The sequence below is a fragment of the Pteropus vampyrus genome, unplaced genomic scaffold, assembly GCF_000151845.1.
Source record: "Pteropus vampyrus isolate Shadow unplaced genomic scaffold, Pvam_2.0 Scaffold492, whole genome shotgun sequence".
Classification (NCBI taxonomy): Eukaryota; Metazoa; Chordata; class Mammalia; order Chiroptera; family Pteropodidae; genus Pteropus; species Pteropus vampyrus.
Window position 1 is genome coordinate 95666 of NW_011889273.1, and position 15726 is coordinate 111391.

The following is a 15726-nucleotide window of genomic DNA, read 5'->3' on the forward strand; positions in this document are numbered from 1 at the left end:
GCGTGGGAGCACGTCAGGTAAACGCGTCACGGGCTCCTTGTACCACGCCAAACGTGCTTCTCGTTTATTTTCTTGTATCTCCCCTGGTTTCCTATTTACGGAATTTGGGGTTTTGATTACTGGTCAGTATTAAAAATGCACCACTGGAACGTGCACTCCGCAGCCCCCACCCGCCCCAGCTGCTGCAAATCTGACGCCCCGATGCGGGAAAGGGCGTCCAGCCCGCGGGGTACGGTCTTGACCTCTTCAGGCATTTGCAAGTCCTGCGTTAGCAAGTCCTGCGTTGACAGACACGGTTCGGTTTGCTGGAGAAGCCACGGCCTTGTTTCAGCCTCGCAGGTTGCGTGAAGCCGGGCGCCACTGCACAGACGCGGCTTCGTTGTCTGAAACGCGGCCGTTTCTTAAATTTAAGTCATTGCTGTTACTGCAAAAAGTTTCCCAGTCTCGATTTCTAGCTGCCTGGCGTTCTGACTGCACACTTGCAGTTTTTCTGATCTGAGCTAAAAACAACTTTTCCCTTACTAAGTTCCTCTCCTCAGAAAAAATGTCCAATTTAGGTCTGCATTTTAAGAGATGTTGACAAATATTTTAATGAAAATTTGAAAAAAGAAGTTTTGATGTAGACATTACATTACGAAGACTAGTTATCACGGGTTTTAAATTGCGGCTGGAGTAAATCGTATAAGAAGTTAATCTTTTAAAATTCTCTAAATGGGACAATCAGATTACTTGGTGGTAATCTGAAAGTCAGTAGGACCTTGGTAAAAGGCCAGATCCTTCTAGCTCTGGGCTCACCTTGTGGGAACTGCCCATTCACAGTGCAGCCCGCGAGCAGTGGGACGCCGCCCGGTCCTGCGGCGGGCCGCGGGGGTGGGGGGCGCGAGGAGCCGCGGCCGCTCACGCCTCCGCCTGCTCTTCCCCTGTGTCGTGTTCTGCAGCACTTCTGGGGCCCCGTAGCCAACTGGGGCCTTCCCGTCGCCGCCATCAATGACATGAAGAAGTCCCCAGAGATCATCAGTGGGCGGATGACATTCGGTAAGTGCGCCTTTGAGCACCTGCGAGGACTTTTGTCTGTGTAACTGTGACAGCTCCTGCATCCAGGTCAGGTAGTACAGTCACCGTGAGAAAGTAACCAAGAACATGACACACCGGAAGTGTCACTTCTCCGTGGTAAGGAAGAACAGGGCGATTATCTAGAAAGAGTTAAGGTCCTGTTTCGCCTTTTAGATTTTAGGTTGAAAAATGTGTCCCCTTGAACTCTGTTTGGAAAAAGTGTCATTAGGTTTACTTGAAACCCTGATATTTAACCATAAAACTGTTGAGGGGATTACGTAGCATTTCCTTCAGGTAGTGGATTGTAAGCAGCTCTAGGGGACAGCGAAGTGGCAGGCACTCCCATGTGCCACTCCCTCTGACGCTTCATTTCCGAGACGTCCGGGCACAGGTACAAAGTGTCTGCCGTAGCGTCAGTGTTAGATGAGCCCCCACTCAGCACGAGGCACTGACCCGCAGGAGAGATTCCTTTTTTGATTAAGGCAGTTGACAGTTGATCTGGGTGTTGTCTGTTCTGAGTCTTCTAAATTGTAAATGATCGCTTTCCTTCCGGTTGACGACTGGCAGCCCTCTGCTGTTATTCCTTGGCATTCATGAGATTCGCCTACAAGGTGCAGCCTCGCAACTGGCTCCTGTTTGCGTGCCATGCCACAAATGAAGTAGCCCAGCTCATCCAGGGCGGACGGCTCATCAAGCACGAGTAAGCCATGCCGAGTGCATCCTTCCTGTTCAGGGGTTGGGGAGAATGGAGCCAAATCTCATCTTAAGAGGCACTAGGGGCTGGGCCGAGAGCGAGTGTGCACAGATGTGTGCAAGCAGTTGGGGAAACTGATTCAGATCGAAAACATGCTGTTGAATTTGAAAAGGTGACTGGGCAGCTAATGCAATGCAGTGCAGATCCACTTATTAAAACACGAAGTAGGATGCTACCATTTATGTAAGATCGTATGTCGGAATGCTATGTAAAAGTGGCCCAAGGCCTTTGAGGTTTTTGGCAGTGAAACCTTCTCCTTGAAGTTTTCTTTGTGTTTATTTCCAGGTTGACTAAAAAGGCATCAGCGTAACAATGGACCTGGAGAACTGACTCTTTGAAGGGGAGGCTGCGACCTGCTGCTGCTGAGTCAGGATTGCTTCATGATGGGGTTGCTGAGGAAGACATGCGGAAGGCTGTTTTTACTAAGCAGACCATTTTTGTAGACATGGCCGAGAGTCCGTAAGCCAGTTCTCGGCTGCCTTACAAGTACTGAATGTTTTAGTTCTCATAAAGACTAGCTCGAAATATGCAATGATTTTAGTAATTCCCAATGATGGTTTTATCTGCAGTAACATGTATGTTATCAGGATTCGTTAATGAAAACTGAAGAGAACAAGGTTTGTAACTCTCAGCTCTTAAGCACTCAGAGCTCTTGACTTTAGCGATCACGAGACGCCTGGCAGCTGGCCGCATGCAGCCGCTCGTCACCCCTGCTTGAGCAAGTGTGTTCCCACGCAGTGCGTGTACTGCAGTGCTCTGACTTAATGGCAATAAATGACTGAAATATTTGTCCATTGAGAATGATTAAATATCTTGCCACGTTTTTAAGAAATGGTAGAATTAGATTCCTAAAAAGATAGTTACGGTGTAAAATGAACTTTTGAAAATGATCGCGATGCGGGAAAGGCGCCGGGAAGGGCAGTCTCTGGGCTGCGCCGACAGTCCCAGCTCTCCAGAGCGCGTCCTCTCTCTCAGGGGCAGACGGCAGGAAACGCACCCTAACACTGCTCCTGACAGATAGCAGAAGCACCTGGCTTCCGGCAGCCCGGGAAGTGCCCTGCACTTCCGCTTCCGGGAGAAAGCTGTCAGGGTGGCGGTCCCAGCACCCCACTGCATTGGGCAGCAGGTCGAGGACCTGGAAGCGATGGAGCTTGTGGACCTGGACGGCTCCGGGAGTGCGCAGAGCGGCCCACAGTCCCTGAGCACAGGTACGCGGTCAGGCCTCTCTGCGAGTATCGGCACCACCTGCTCGTCGGTGGCCGTGACGGTGGGGGCAGCAGACGTGAAGCCGACGGGGTGTGTACCTGCTGGGAGCACCCTCAGTCTGCCGAGCCCTCTGCACACTTCCCCGTGTCACTTTCTCTTCTTCCCTTCGAGGATGCTGGGTAGTTTACAGAGCACGTCCAGGCGTGCTCCCTCGGGGCCCTGCACAGCCCTAGGAGGGGAGCGGGCCTGGCCACTTCCGTTTGCCAGGGCCAAGAGGCTGGGAGACACCGAGCGCTGGCAGGCCAGGGCCCCTTCCTGCCCGGCCCTGTTGCTTTGCTGCCTCTGGTCCCTGGGGCCCCTCGGGACGGTGTGGTCCCGAGCCCCAGTCTCCTTCCTCCACGGCCAGCCAAAGCTGAGGCTGGGGAAAAGGAGCTCGGGGTCAGAGCCTCGGCTGGTTTATTACGTTAAAACCGTGTGCTCTGCTTTGTTGGTCCCGCGAGCAACAATACCTGTACAAAATCCAGCTGCCCAGGGCACCTGGAGTGGCATCTGACACTGCCACCCAAGCCACTGTGACTTCTGCGGTTCGGGATTTTTCTTCCTTTGGTCACCTTGGAGAAACCATGTCCCACCTGCAAGGAGCAAGGAGTTTTCCCCTCCTCCACGGGGAGGGTGGGTTAGCTCTCTAAGGGCAGGCCCGTGGGTGTCACCCGAGGGGCCCAGGAGCAGAGGGTGGCGTCAGCGGGCCGGCTCGGAGCCCTCTCCCGGTTCGCCTGACAAGATTCCGAGAGGCAGCGAAGGGCCTCTCTGCCCTGTGAAAGCTGCCAACGACGTGAGGGAGCCTGCCGGCGAGCGCACACATGTGGCCGCGGCAGGTGTGGCTGCGGCAGGTGTGGCCGCAGCAGGTGTGGCCGCAGCTGTGCGCGTGCCGGGCCTCGAGCTCGCCCTTCCCAGGCACACGGGGCGCTGAGGCAGACGGCTTGTTCCTGGCCCCGTGCGGGGCCTGGGGACTCGGCAGGGACAAAGCCTAGGCCCAGGACGATGGAACACAGTGGGGGGGGAGGGGCGTCCGGGTGTCGCTGACACCCACGTGCGAGATGTTCTTGCACAGCAGGGCTTTTTCAAGGTTCTTGGTTGCTTTAAAATTGCCGTATCCGTTGTCCACTGGTAGACAGGGCGCTGAGACTGCCTGGGCGGTCAGCGTGTAAGTGACGGCCTCCCGCAGCCGACGGGCCTGCAGCTCCGCGTTACACTCGCCGGACGCGGGCAGAGGCCCTGGGCTGCTCGCTCATCCTGGGCTCGCAGCACTTGGCTTCCAGAGACACGGGGGGTCCGCTGGCCCCAGACGCGGTCAGCGCCTGGGCCTCGCCAGAGCGCTGCCGGCCCCGTGAGTACGGCCACCAGGGCAGGGCGTCCGCGCCGGGAGCTGCAGGAGCCGCTGGACTGAAGTTACGTGAGGACACAGGGTTGGACTGACGCAAACCTTGATACTTTAAACGCCCAATGACACGTATCCAAAATTTTAAATTTCCCCATAGAACACTCTCTAAAAATCATACTCCAGGGCCCCAAATACTTTTTATTTCAAATCGAGAGTTCAAAGACACAAATGAGTTGTGACTAACTTTCAAGATGAAGTTGACAGCAACTGTCGACCCCAAAGGGCCATGTTGGTGTCTTTGTTACATTAAGTTCGCGGGCAGAGGTGACAATGGCGAGTGAAGTCCTCCCTGCCAAAAATGCCCAGCACGACTGTGCGTCCTCACCCTGCAGCAGGAACTTCCTGGGCTGCATGGCGAGCATTGCCAAGGCAGGAAGTAGTTGAGAAGTCAATGGCCTTTTGCCCTTCTGTTTCATAAGTCACCTCCCCTCCCCTCCCCTCCCCTCCAGTGGGTCAGGGTTGCTGCCTCCTTCCCAGCCCCCCACACCCGCCCCCTGCCCCACAGCCAGACCGAGCTCTGCCTTTAGGCTCAGGTGTTCTTCCGCGTGTGCACGTGCTTAGCACTACAGACGGTGGAGAGAACTAAGCACCAGTCCGACAGCATCTGTGGTCCTGACACCCTCCCTGACATGACATCAGACTGCTTAGAAGTCAGCTGATCCGCTCGAATGCCTCACAAAACTGCATCCTCAAAAGCAAAGCCCCAGTGAGCTGGGATGCAGCCCTGGGCTGCTTAGTGGCCTCGGGGAGTGAGCTGAGCAGACAGCACGTGCTGTCCCTCTGTCCTCGCCTGGGGTGATAGGGTGACCTGAGCCAGGGTGGCCCTCAGGACTCCCAGGGGTGCTGTTGGCAGAGGATGTGACAGTGACCACAGAAAAGCTGAATGGGGAGTAGCTGCCCCCTGACTTCATTACGAAAGCTGGTCTCGGGCCAAAGTCTGGCTCACCCACGAGTATTAAGCAAGTGTCCCCGGGCAGTAGGATGCAGTGCTGCCATTGGTCACCCCAGCTCAGACAGCCCTCAGGTGCTCGGAAAGGCTACCAGAGGCAGGATGCAGAAGCGGGATCCGTTCCCACGTAGGCGTGTGCTTCCGCCAGGCGGCGGGACACGGAGCGTTTCCAGATCCCAGGCAGCCTTCTGCAGGGCAGACGCCTCACCCGACGAGGACCTCGTCCCCCGACACGGGCCGGCTGGCAAGGCAGGCCAGCTCAGCTCCTTCCTTTCCTACCCGGGGTTAAAAGTGAGGGGTTGGCTCAATAGCTATTTCAGTTGTAACAAATCATTTTGAAATGTTTTCTGGCTTTTTTGTGTGTGTGTGTGTGGATGATACTAGACTCATGAATTTTTATAGATTTAACCTGTTTTTATCATCTACGATTATTGTTCTTTTGGCTTAAATGCCATTCCTTTGGCTGCTAGGAGTCCCTTTACAGGGTCCCCTTAGATGTGACATGACAAAGCTTTGAGAGGGTCCATGTGCCCCGGCACATGGTGCCCCGAGTGCCGCCCCCTGCCCTGTGCCCAGCGTGTCTGAGGAGCGGCCTTTATACTGACACGCAGGCTCTTGGCACTCTTGCTGCTTGCATGACGTCACCCTTGGCCATTTCAGTGTCCCAAGTATGTAAGTTCCGAGTAACAGTTCTAAATTCACTTAAAATAATTTTACTCTTACAGAAGCACGTAATCCAGTGCAGAGCGCACTGCAACCCTTTCTTTCCGGTGTGAAGGCTTCGCGTTCTGGAGGTCTGAGGCGGTGATAGGTTTGGCAGCGCCGTTCCCTGAAATCGTCACACCCACTAGCACTGAGGGGCACCTCGGTTCCTCCCCACTGATACGGTAAGGAACGACCGATCAGTGAGAATTAGAAAGTGAGATTTGTAAGGTACGTTTCAAGAGCGAAACGGGTTTGATGAAAGTATTCTCCAAGAGAAAGAGGGGCAGCGAAGAGGGACAGTGTAGAAGTCAGGGAGTGAGCTCACACCGGGGCCGTGGCGGGCGGTTCCAGGGCCGGTGCTAGATTATTGCATGAGAGGTCATTTTGATTGACATTTGGCTGTAAGATAACCCTTTGCCCATGCGCATGTGGTTACCCAGAATTCAGTCTTACAATTAGTGTCATGAGCGTCTGGGCATAGGCATGATATTATAACGATGGCATAATGAGGCCAGGTCATGGGGTGGTTAGGGTATGACAGACTGTGCTGGATTAAGCCGGCTGGCATTTTAGGACTTTCTACTTCTTTGTTTCTCAGGGTGCGGGGGTGATTTCTAATTATCAAACAGATGTCTCAGGGAGGTCTTCGGGGCGGGGGGTCTTCATTTCTTGTCGCCCTTTGCTCACAGCACCCTAACTACCTAACAGCACAGGACGCTGGAGGCCAGCCTCCCGTGGTGCTCCCGGCTGTCTGCGCCGATGAGTTTGGGCTAACAGACCAGTTTCCCTCACACTGTCGAATTTCTAGTGCTCTTACAACCCACATTGTTTAACTACTCAATCTTGCCCTGATGTGAAGGATTTAGCTTGTGCCCATTTCGAGTTATAACTTTCAAATAAAAATAATGACTATCCAAATTTGATGTCCAAATTTTCTACATACCATGCTACATATTTTCCTACTAAGGCCTACATTGTATAAATTGAAATAATTCTCAGTGAACGTTCTCTTAACTTTGTGTGTGTCAGTGTTTAATTTCCCTCCAGGGAGTTCGTAAGGAGATGTAGGGCATCTCCAGATTATACAAGATAAGCAAAGACAACACAGGTAAATGCACATTTATTTAGGGTTCTGTCCAATCTTCTCTTTACTCAGAAGTCAAAATGCCAACTTGGTTTTAATTATATATTTTCTAGCAAAATTAAATACTCTTCAAGCAGCTTACCCACCGCAAAGCTTTTAATGACTACAGTTATTTCAAAATATAAACAAAAAAAAGAATTATACATGTACAAACTTGCCTAGTTTACATTAGCAACATCACAACGGCACCGTTTTTGCCAAAAGTCAGAGTAGATGTCTCTGTGGGACAAAGACAGTAACACGGGGGGCCCCAACCCCAGGCTGCAGACCGATACTGGTGGTGGCCTGTTAGGAGCGAAGCTTCACCTGTGTTCGCAGCCGCCCCCAGCGCCAGCATCACCGCCTCGGCTCCACCTCGGATCATCAGGCATCGGATTCTCATAGGAGCACCGGGCCCTCATCAGACATCGGATTCTCATAGGAGCACCAGCCCTGGTGCCACGAAGTTGGGGACCGCTGCAGTAGCAGACCAACTGTTGCTGGATGCGACACCCGATGGAGGAAACTGGACGCTCAGACGACGGTTAGAGGGAGGAGACTTTGTCAGCTGGCGGAGCGTGTGGGGCTCGACAGCGCCTTAGCACGAGCTCCTCTCCGTTAGATTTCTGACAGTTTGTAAACCTCTGCAGTGTCCGTGCAAGGAGCGCGTGAGTCCTTTGAGGTTCTACTGCACCAGCTTGTGACTCAGGATGGGGACGGGGAGCTTCGGGTGGGGGCTGCAAGGGGGAAGGAATTCCCAGACCGCTGGTCCTTTGTCTGGTGGGTGCGGCAAGGGTTTCCAGAGGCTCTTCAGAGATCTGCAGGGTGTGGTGACCTGTAACCCGCGGAGTCGGCCATTTCCGAGCCTCCCTGTGCTCTTTTCAGATGCCTCCTCTCCTCTCTGACAACCAGCGGGTCTCCGCTTTTTAAGTTTTGCTTCATTTAAATTCAGCCACGTTGTACTTTCTTCTCAAGGCCTTTCTCATTAAGAATAATCACTTCACAATTTTTTATTATTTTTTTAAGTTGCCGCTTAGACCAAAGAGTAACTCTTTCAAAACACCTGGGGTACGTAGGCGGACAGCTGGGGATGGGTCTCAGCTGTTACTTTTCCTACACAGAAGCTCTGACAGTTCTCTGGATCTGGGAGATGACATCCCAGTTACACGAGCAAGCTTACCGTGCTATTAAAAGTCTGAAATTTCTTGACCTTCTGAGGGCTAATTCTGCACATTTTATTTAAAAGACTTCCTTTGCATTTACAGGGGGGACTTAAACGATGTGTTGGGGCTGTCTTTGAGTACATAGAACTTGTTGGATTATCTCATCCTTGGCCCTCTGGCAGTTCTGAAAATGTTAGCTGCTTTTTTCTCCTCTGCTGGGTGAGCTTTTGTCAGACTTGAGGCCCATAATGACTTAGGTAGCATTTATGTATTTGAAGGTCCCCAGACTTCCTGTTTATCAACTTCCCCAACTTCCTGTTTACCAGCTCCGTCTCCCAACTCCCTCCCCAGCAGCTGGGAAGCAGGTGGGGCCTCCCTGGTATTTGGATGTGAACTCAGGAAGCAGGCTCTCTAAGGAACAAAACATCCGCTTTGCTGGCCCACAGGCAGCTGTCACCACAGGTCGGTTCTGGCAGCAGAAGCCCGGGCGTTAATCTGGCCGAGGCGGCAGTGATGGCCGCCTTCTCACCCGTCCAGTCCCACAGTGTGGTTTGGGCGTTGGTCTTAGAAGCAAAGCCTCAAAATTGCTTCCAATACGCTCGGCTCTGTGACTGTGAGTGACCCCGCAGCCCTTAGTCCCTTTCCTGCTTAAACTGGCCAGAGTAGATTCTGTTTGCAACTAAGGCCTTTCATCAACGTCGGACAAGGAACTGACTTCTTAGTCTTCATGTCCCCGTTCCTGATGAGGGCCATGTGCCTCTGGAAATGTCTGCTAACCATCACTGTGATGTCTTCTTAGGGACAGCCAGGGGACCAGGTCCCTGACTCTTAGGCCCAGACTGTTATCAGTGCCGGACCGGAGGCTGTGCAAGCTCTCAAAAACTAACATGTCCAGGGGGTGGAGGCGTAAAACCAAACGGCTCCTTAAAACCCGCAGTAACAAACACAAGTCCCACGAGGAGAAAACAGAGCCTGTCGGCAGGATGCCCGATTGCCTGTGACAAAAATAGAAGCATCTGGGAACAAAATCCGAGCAGGAGTCTCTGGAGCACAGACGGGGAGGGAAAGAAATTTGTCAGTTTTTTGTCAGTTTTAGCAACTGATTAAATATTTTGAGTTTGCGGAAAACAAATCAGTAAGATCCATGCCATCCGCGAATCTGCGTGGATAATGCGCTCTGGTTTGTGAGTCGAGGCCTCGACAGCCACTGGGCGGCTGTGCTGGGACAGACCCCGCCACGGCTTCCCGGAAGTAGGCCCTGAGCGACAACCTGGACACCCGCAGCCCCCGCCCCTCCGGTGCCCGCAGCAGCGCCCAGCACTTCACACCCTGTGACCTTCCCTGGGGTTGAGACCCTTTTGTGGCAAAATGATGCCATCTTGTGGCCTCCTGGGAGTCAGACGCTGAGGTCGTGAGCGCACGCTGTGAATGAACCCTGTGCTGGTCGTGGCTTCAGCAAACATCCCAGCACCTCTCAGACGCGTACATTGTCCTTGGGAGGTCACCCCAGGGACCCACTGTTGCGAAGGCGAGGACATGTCTGGCCGGTCAGCCAGGGCACACCTGGAAAGAGTGCTTAGATCGTAGAGCTTTTATTCATTTTTGTTTGTACCCGACCCCTCTGCAGGAGTGATTAACAAATGACTCTGATGCAAAGCAAACAAACAAACAAAAAACCTACCCCCAAAGTGACTTCTGCCCCATAAACATGTCTGAAAGGGAAACACAGGCGGGGAGCAAAGGAGACCTCACATCAGGGCGTGCTGAGGATTTGTCCTGGCCTCTCCCCTGGGCCGGTCATGGTGACTAAGTCTCTGGTCACAGAGTTGGGTACTGGGTGTCGTTAACAAACCAGCCGAGAGACGGCAAGAAGGTCAGTGAATGTGTCTGGCCCCTTGGTTTGTTTAAAAAAAGAGGAAAGACAAGATAATTTCTAGGCGAACTTTAGGAGGTACGATTTTTTGCTCATTCATGCAAAAAATATTTATGGAGCATCTTCCATGTCATGGGACTCGGCTGGACTCTGGGAATACGTGGAGAGAGAGAAGCCAGATGTGGAGCTTATCCTGCGGGGACGTCACCCTCGCATTGGGAGGAGGGCAGGAATGTCCGTTACTTCACCACCACGCAGCGACGGCCAGTCCAAACTCTGACACTTGGGAAACCGTGCAAAGGGCTGAAGAAATCAGTGTGTCAGCTGAGAGCCTCACAGCATTTGGAAAACGCCCCCTAAAAAACTGCTGTGCGCCAACCTCGGGCAACGCTGGAGCGCCCACCTGGACACTTCGTACGCCGGGATCAGGTGTGCTCCCGCTGCAGAGATTCAGGGAGGCCAGTCAGAAAACCGGTCCACACCGCTGCTGGGTTCCCCTGGTTTTATAATAGTTGTCACACATCATCCCGTTTATGTTAAGAGAAACAGGAAACTCACGTCTGCGTCCGCAGTGGGCGGTTCTGCACCTGACCGTGTCGGGGCTTCTGGGCGGCAAGTGCGCAGTCCCTGTCGAGTTCTGTAAAAAGCGTTTCCCGTTCTGCTGATGCGGAGACAGACAGGCTTGACGATTGGGTCAGATATTCAGTGTGTTTCCTGACATTCGAGTGTAGATTGTCCTGGAGTGAAGACGGCGTGCGATTCACCTGGCAAACGCCATACGGCTCTGAGCAAGGGCCGCGTGCCGAGTGGCTCACGGTCCACGCGGCTGGGATGTGGTTCTTGAACGGTTCTTTCCTCTATGCCCTTGGATTGAACACACAGGTTGCGTAACAAAGTTGCCATTCATTTCCTCCCCCGGGGCTGGAATTGCTCTCCCACGATCTCTCAGCCTCCTCTCTTGCCAGCCCGTCCCACTCACCCACACACGTGGCTGCCACGCAGGACACACTCAGCACGTAACTGTTAGCTAACTGACACCAAGATTTATTTTCTCCCCTACCATTAACCCTAGACGTCATATGGCAATTTATGTCTCAGATTCTTCAATATGCTCTACCTATTGTTACTCATTTGTTCATTCTAGAAATATCTGCTGAGTTTCTATCACATGCCAGGCTCTGCACCTCGGGATAGGGCCTGGACGTGAACGAGGCAGCCGAGTGGGACCACTGACTGTGGCCAGGCAGGTCAGCAGAGTGACTGGTGAGTCCGCTTCGGGGCGGACCGAGCAGCGAGGAGGGCACGGGGCAGGGGCCCCTGGCCTTGTCTTAAGAGGTCTGGGAAGGCTCCCCGGAGGAGGAGACCCCTAGGTCAACCGGGAACTGGCCAAGAAAGGAAGCTTGGAGGAGTTGGGGGTGGGGGACATGGCAGGGTTGGGGAGCAGGATTTGAGGCAATGAGACCCACGTGTAGAAAGGCCCGTGGGTGGGACCGTGGATTCACAGACTCTGAGCAGGGCGGTCTGGCTAAATGTGAGTCCGTGTGTGTGCTTATGCATGTGTGCACACGTGTGTGTGTGCACGCTTGTACTGTGGGAAGATGTGGTAATGCACGAGGCTGGAGGGGAGAGCCAGGCTGGCCCCGGCCAGCTGTGGGGACCTGCTGAGATGTGTCCTCTGCTCTGAGGACATGATTGGTCCCTGAGCGTTTCGAAGCGGAGGAGTGAGGTGGACAGATTTAAAGTGACCTGCAGAGCCTGCGAGCCCCAGGGGGGCCAGGCCAAACGTGCCACCGGGTTGGGATGGCCCTGCCCCATGTCTGCCTTCCCTTAGGGCCGCCCTGTCCCCTGATCATCCCGGTTGGCCCCAGGCTGGCGTGGAAACTGGGGTGCTGCTACTTTCCTGTTTTTTTCTTATGGACACTCCCTGCCCATCACTTCCGTCAGAACGGTCACCTTGTTCCTATGGGTGACATCAGGAACGGAAGCACCGAGATGCAGTGGGAGAGAGTTAAGACCTCGCAAAGACGAGCAGCACCATTAGAACTAAAACTGTCTTTCTCCAGGGCTGCCGCCTCTCTCATGCCAGCCACGTTCCTTCTGCGCGGGTGTCCCTGATCCTTCTTTCCCGCCCACGCCGGACAGCCAGGCCCTCTCGCCCAGCGCCTCCATCCTCCGCTCCTCTGCTGTGCAGCTCAGGTAGCTATGGCAACAGACCGGGTAGGCGGCTGGCTGTTCATTCACAGAGCATTCTGGCTCGCGTGACGTGTGTGTGACTTTTCGTATCAAGATTTGCCCTCACGCTGCTGCGACAGCAACGGCAGAGGATTAGGTGTTGCTGGATCCGCCCCGCATGGTGGGGTTCGCACTGTCCACGGTGCTTCTAACCGCTCAGCGGCTCGTGGCAAGTGTCACTCTCCCTTGAGAGTACCTGTGCGGTCGCCGTCCTCCAGCGAGCACCGTGTGAGATCGTAGAAGGGCGAAGGCCGGCGGCCCTGCACCATCTCCTCTCACCGCCCCGCTGCCACTGGGGCAGGGGACGCAGCCGGGACAGGGGGCCCCTCGCCTCTGCCGCGCTCCCCGCCGGGTCGGCAGGTGTAAGGGGTGTGCTTCGCGCAGAGGGTCCCTCCGGCAGAGTTCCCAGGGGGCTGCAGGGTCGCATCCCGGGTGGGCGGGGCCTGGGCTGGCCTGCGGGGAGGGCCACACTCTCAGCTCCCAGGGCCAGCCCCCTCCCTGGTCGCCGGCCTCTCTGGGGAGCCTTCGGCTGACTCCCACGCTCCTGCGGTGGGGTCGGGGATGGGCTGTGGGGGTCCCACAGCGTTAGACTCCCTCGGTGGCGGAGGACAGTGGCCGCAGCCAGCGCGGCTCAGCGGGCCCGCCGGCAGCACCGCGTTTCTCAAGGGCCTGGCCTCTCGCCACGCGGCACCTACCCCTGTTCTGTGCCTGGGCTGCCTGGTGTTTGTGAAAGTTGCTGGCTCTGGAGAGTCCCACAGCTGAGAGGCAGACGGAGGAAGAAGGAAACTACTGGACTTTTTTCTGAGTTAGCCGGCAAGAGGCACAGGCCTCAACAGTTCGCTAGGCTGGGAAGAGAGACGGGGGCCCAGAGCAGAAATGATATGACGAAACACAGTAATTACTACAGTCACTAAAACCGGCCTTTACTCAGTGCTCAGCACGTGGCAGGCCCTGCAGTCATCCTGGTCACGCAGCAGCTCTGTCCCAGGAAGTCCAGGGACCGCTGCACCAGCTAGTGCTACCCCACCTCCCCCGGAAATGCAGGGGTGGGGCCTCTGGTCAAGACTGAGCCTGTGCTGTGTTTCTGTTTAAAGACACTGATTTAGGACATGATGTTGATTCATTAACATTGAACTTGTGGCCAACAGCACATCACTCGGGCCTGAGCAGCTTCCCGAACACACGTGCTCTCTCCATGAGGCTCGGCATGGCCTTCTTGGTCTTAGGAACACAAGGCTGCACTTCAGCACGAGGCGACGGAACTGTTTTTGACAGTAAAATCACCAACTAAAGCACAAAAATGCCACAATGCGACACTCGATGGATCGCAGAAAGGACACTTGTTCATGGTAGGAGCTGCACTGAGAAGCCAGCACGTGGCCTCGTTCACCTCGCCTGGGACCGTGTGCCTCAGACAACTCAGATGTTTCAGTGTTCTGTGCACGCCCCTTGAATGACTGTGAAAGAGCTTGCGGGTACGGATTTGGGGGTTACAAGTAAATTCTGGCAAGTAGGCGAACACAGATCCTGTGAGTAAAGAGGTCGACGGTAGTATCATCTTGTTTAATCCTCATAACCAGCCTGGAAGGTAGGAACTATTATCACCTTGATTTTCACACGAGAAAGTAAAACCTAAGTTGGAGTTGACTTGCTGGAAATGTCAGCTACCAGATGGGAGAGCCAGCATTCAAATCCAGGCTGACTCTTTTATCATCTGGGTCAGGGATACGCCTTCTGTAAACTCTGCAGCAAAAACTGTGCAGGAAACTGAACTTGGCTCCTAGAGCGCAGGAAGTAAAAAGCCCAAAAGATCCTTAAACCTTCAATATTATTTTCTAACAGTTCTTATATCTAAGTACAGATTAAAACATATAGAATTGGCCTTTTTTGTTAAAAATAGTTGGACATTGACCGCTTCACATGATACAGCCTCATACATCCTTGGAAAGCTTTCTCTCTACTACTAGAGGAATCAGTTTATTTCAACTTGATGCATATGGAAAACGGCAGTTACTCTGCTTCAAAAGGAAAATCCTTAAAAAACTTACAGATGTACTTTTATTAAACAGAAGCACAGAGGTTTATGATTTTACAGATGTTTATCATCTATTTTCTGATCTTTTTCAGTTAAGGACAAAAGGATAAGATCTCACACTTAAGTACAAATAGGCCAAGTATAAGTGTTTTCTGCCTGAAAAGTGCTGAGTATTGAACTTTTATCAGAAGAAGTGTATGATCTGCTTTTTTAGGGGTCTCCGTAATATGTTCTTACCTGAGATTAGATAAGATCTGTACTGAAGGCAGCAGGACAGACAGTAAGTCTTTAGGGGTCCACATTTTCTCAGATTTTATGCAAGAACTAGTGTGGGTGATGTAATAAAATACACATTTTCACTACGATCTTAACCAGCCAACAAGCAGAACCTATGACTTGATGACCTCGTAGTACATTTTTGGAAAGCTGCAAGACTCTCTTGAATTCATATGGTACAGGCAGTCCTAATTTTTAATCTCTCCTTGGCATGATGGAGGATAAGAGAGAGAAAAAAAGCCACCTCCCCATTGCGTTTGTTCACCCAGCGCTGGCCAGAGAACAGTAAACACTTCAAAGGTTTGCAGTGTTTATGCGACATTGGGCACATGGGATGGATTAGCCATTCGTCTTATAAGCAGGGGCTCACTCTTGCAAATTCCTAGATGAAAGATGAGCTAAGGAAATAAATAACCCTCACAACCTAAAAAGGAGTAAGGCAGCCTCCTTCTATTTCTTCGGAAAGAATCTTAAGTATATCTATCTATCCTCATGTAACCTTAAAAGTAAGTGTCATGTCCTGGTGAGACCGGGCAGGGCGCGGGCTGGTCCCCACTGCACAGGGCAGTGGCAGGGCTGAAACCCGCACGGAACGGCCTGTCCCCAAAGCCTGTCCTTCGCTCCGACTCCTTCCTAGCGAGGGTATTTTGATTCCGCTGAGAGCTGAGCCCATCTGCCAGTATTTCCACAGTGGCCCCCAGGATTCTTCTCACAGTGTCGGGCCTGGACGAGGGTCTGAGCGCCGGACGTGCGTCCGCGGCACCCAACGTCACGAGGACCTGCGTTCGTGGGTCCATTCGGCCAACAGGCAATGGCTGTGAGCCCGCTATGTCCTGACCCCTGGTAACGGGAAGCAGCGCCTGCTGAAGCCCGAGCTCGGTGACCCGCTGTCGCGCTGCGTTCCGGTGCGACCACT

General features: G+C 53.4%; 2 protein-coding genes across 3 annotated transcripts in view; both read left to right on the plus strand.

Moving 5' to 3' along the window:
• Window positions 1-2605, plus strand: part of MPC1 (mitochondrial pyruvate carrier 1) — a 10742-nt gene extending 8137 nt beyond the window's left edge. For both annotated transcript variants that reach the window (XM_023524752.1, XM_011382848.2), the window contains exons 3-5: window positions 939-1035; window positions 1621-1753; window positions 2093-2605. In XM_023524752.1, coding sequence (XP_023380520.1) covers window positions 939-1035; window positions 1621-1753; window positions 2093-2117 — 255 coding nt within the window. In that variant the 3' untranslated portion in view covers window positions 2118-2605. The remainder of the gene's footprint in view (window positions 1-938; window positions 1036-1620; window positions 1754-2092) is intronic.
• LOC105307371 (vesicle transport protein SFT2A) overlaps window positions 2253-15726 on the plus strand; it is a 26877-nt gene continuing 13403 nt past the window's right edge. Inside the window, exons 1-3 of the mRNA XM_011382850.2 lie at window positions 2253-2266; window positions 2852-3015; window positions 4239-4400. Of these exons, the coding sequence (XP_011381152.1) occupies window positions 2253-2266; window positions 2852-3015; window positions 4239-4400 (340 nt within the window). The remainder of the gene's footprint in view (window positions 2267-2851; window positions 3016-4238; window positions 4401-15726) is intronic.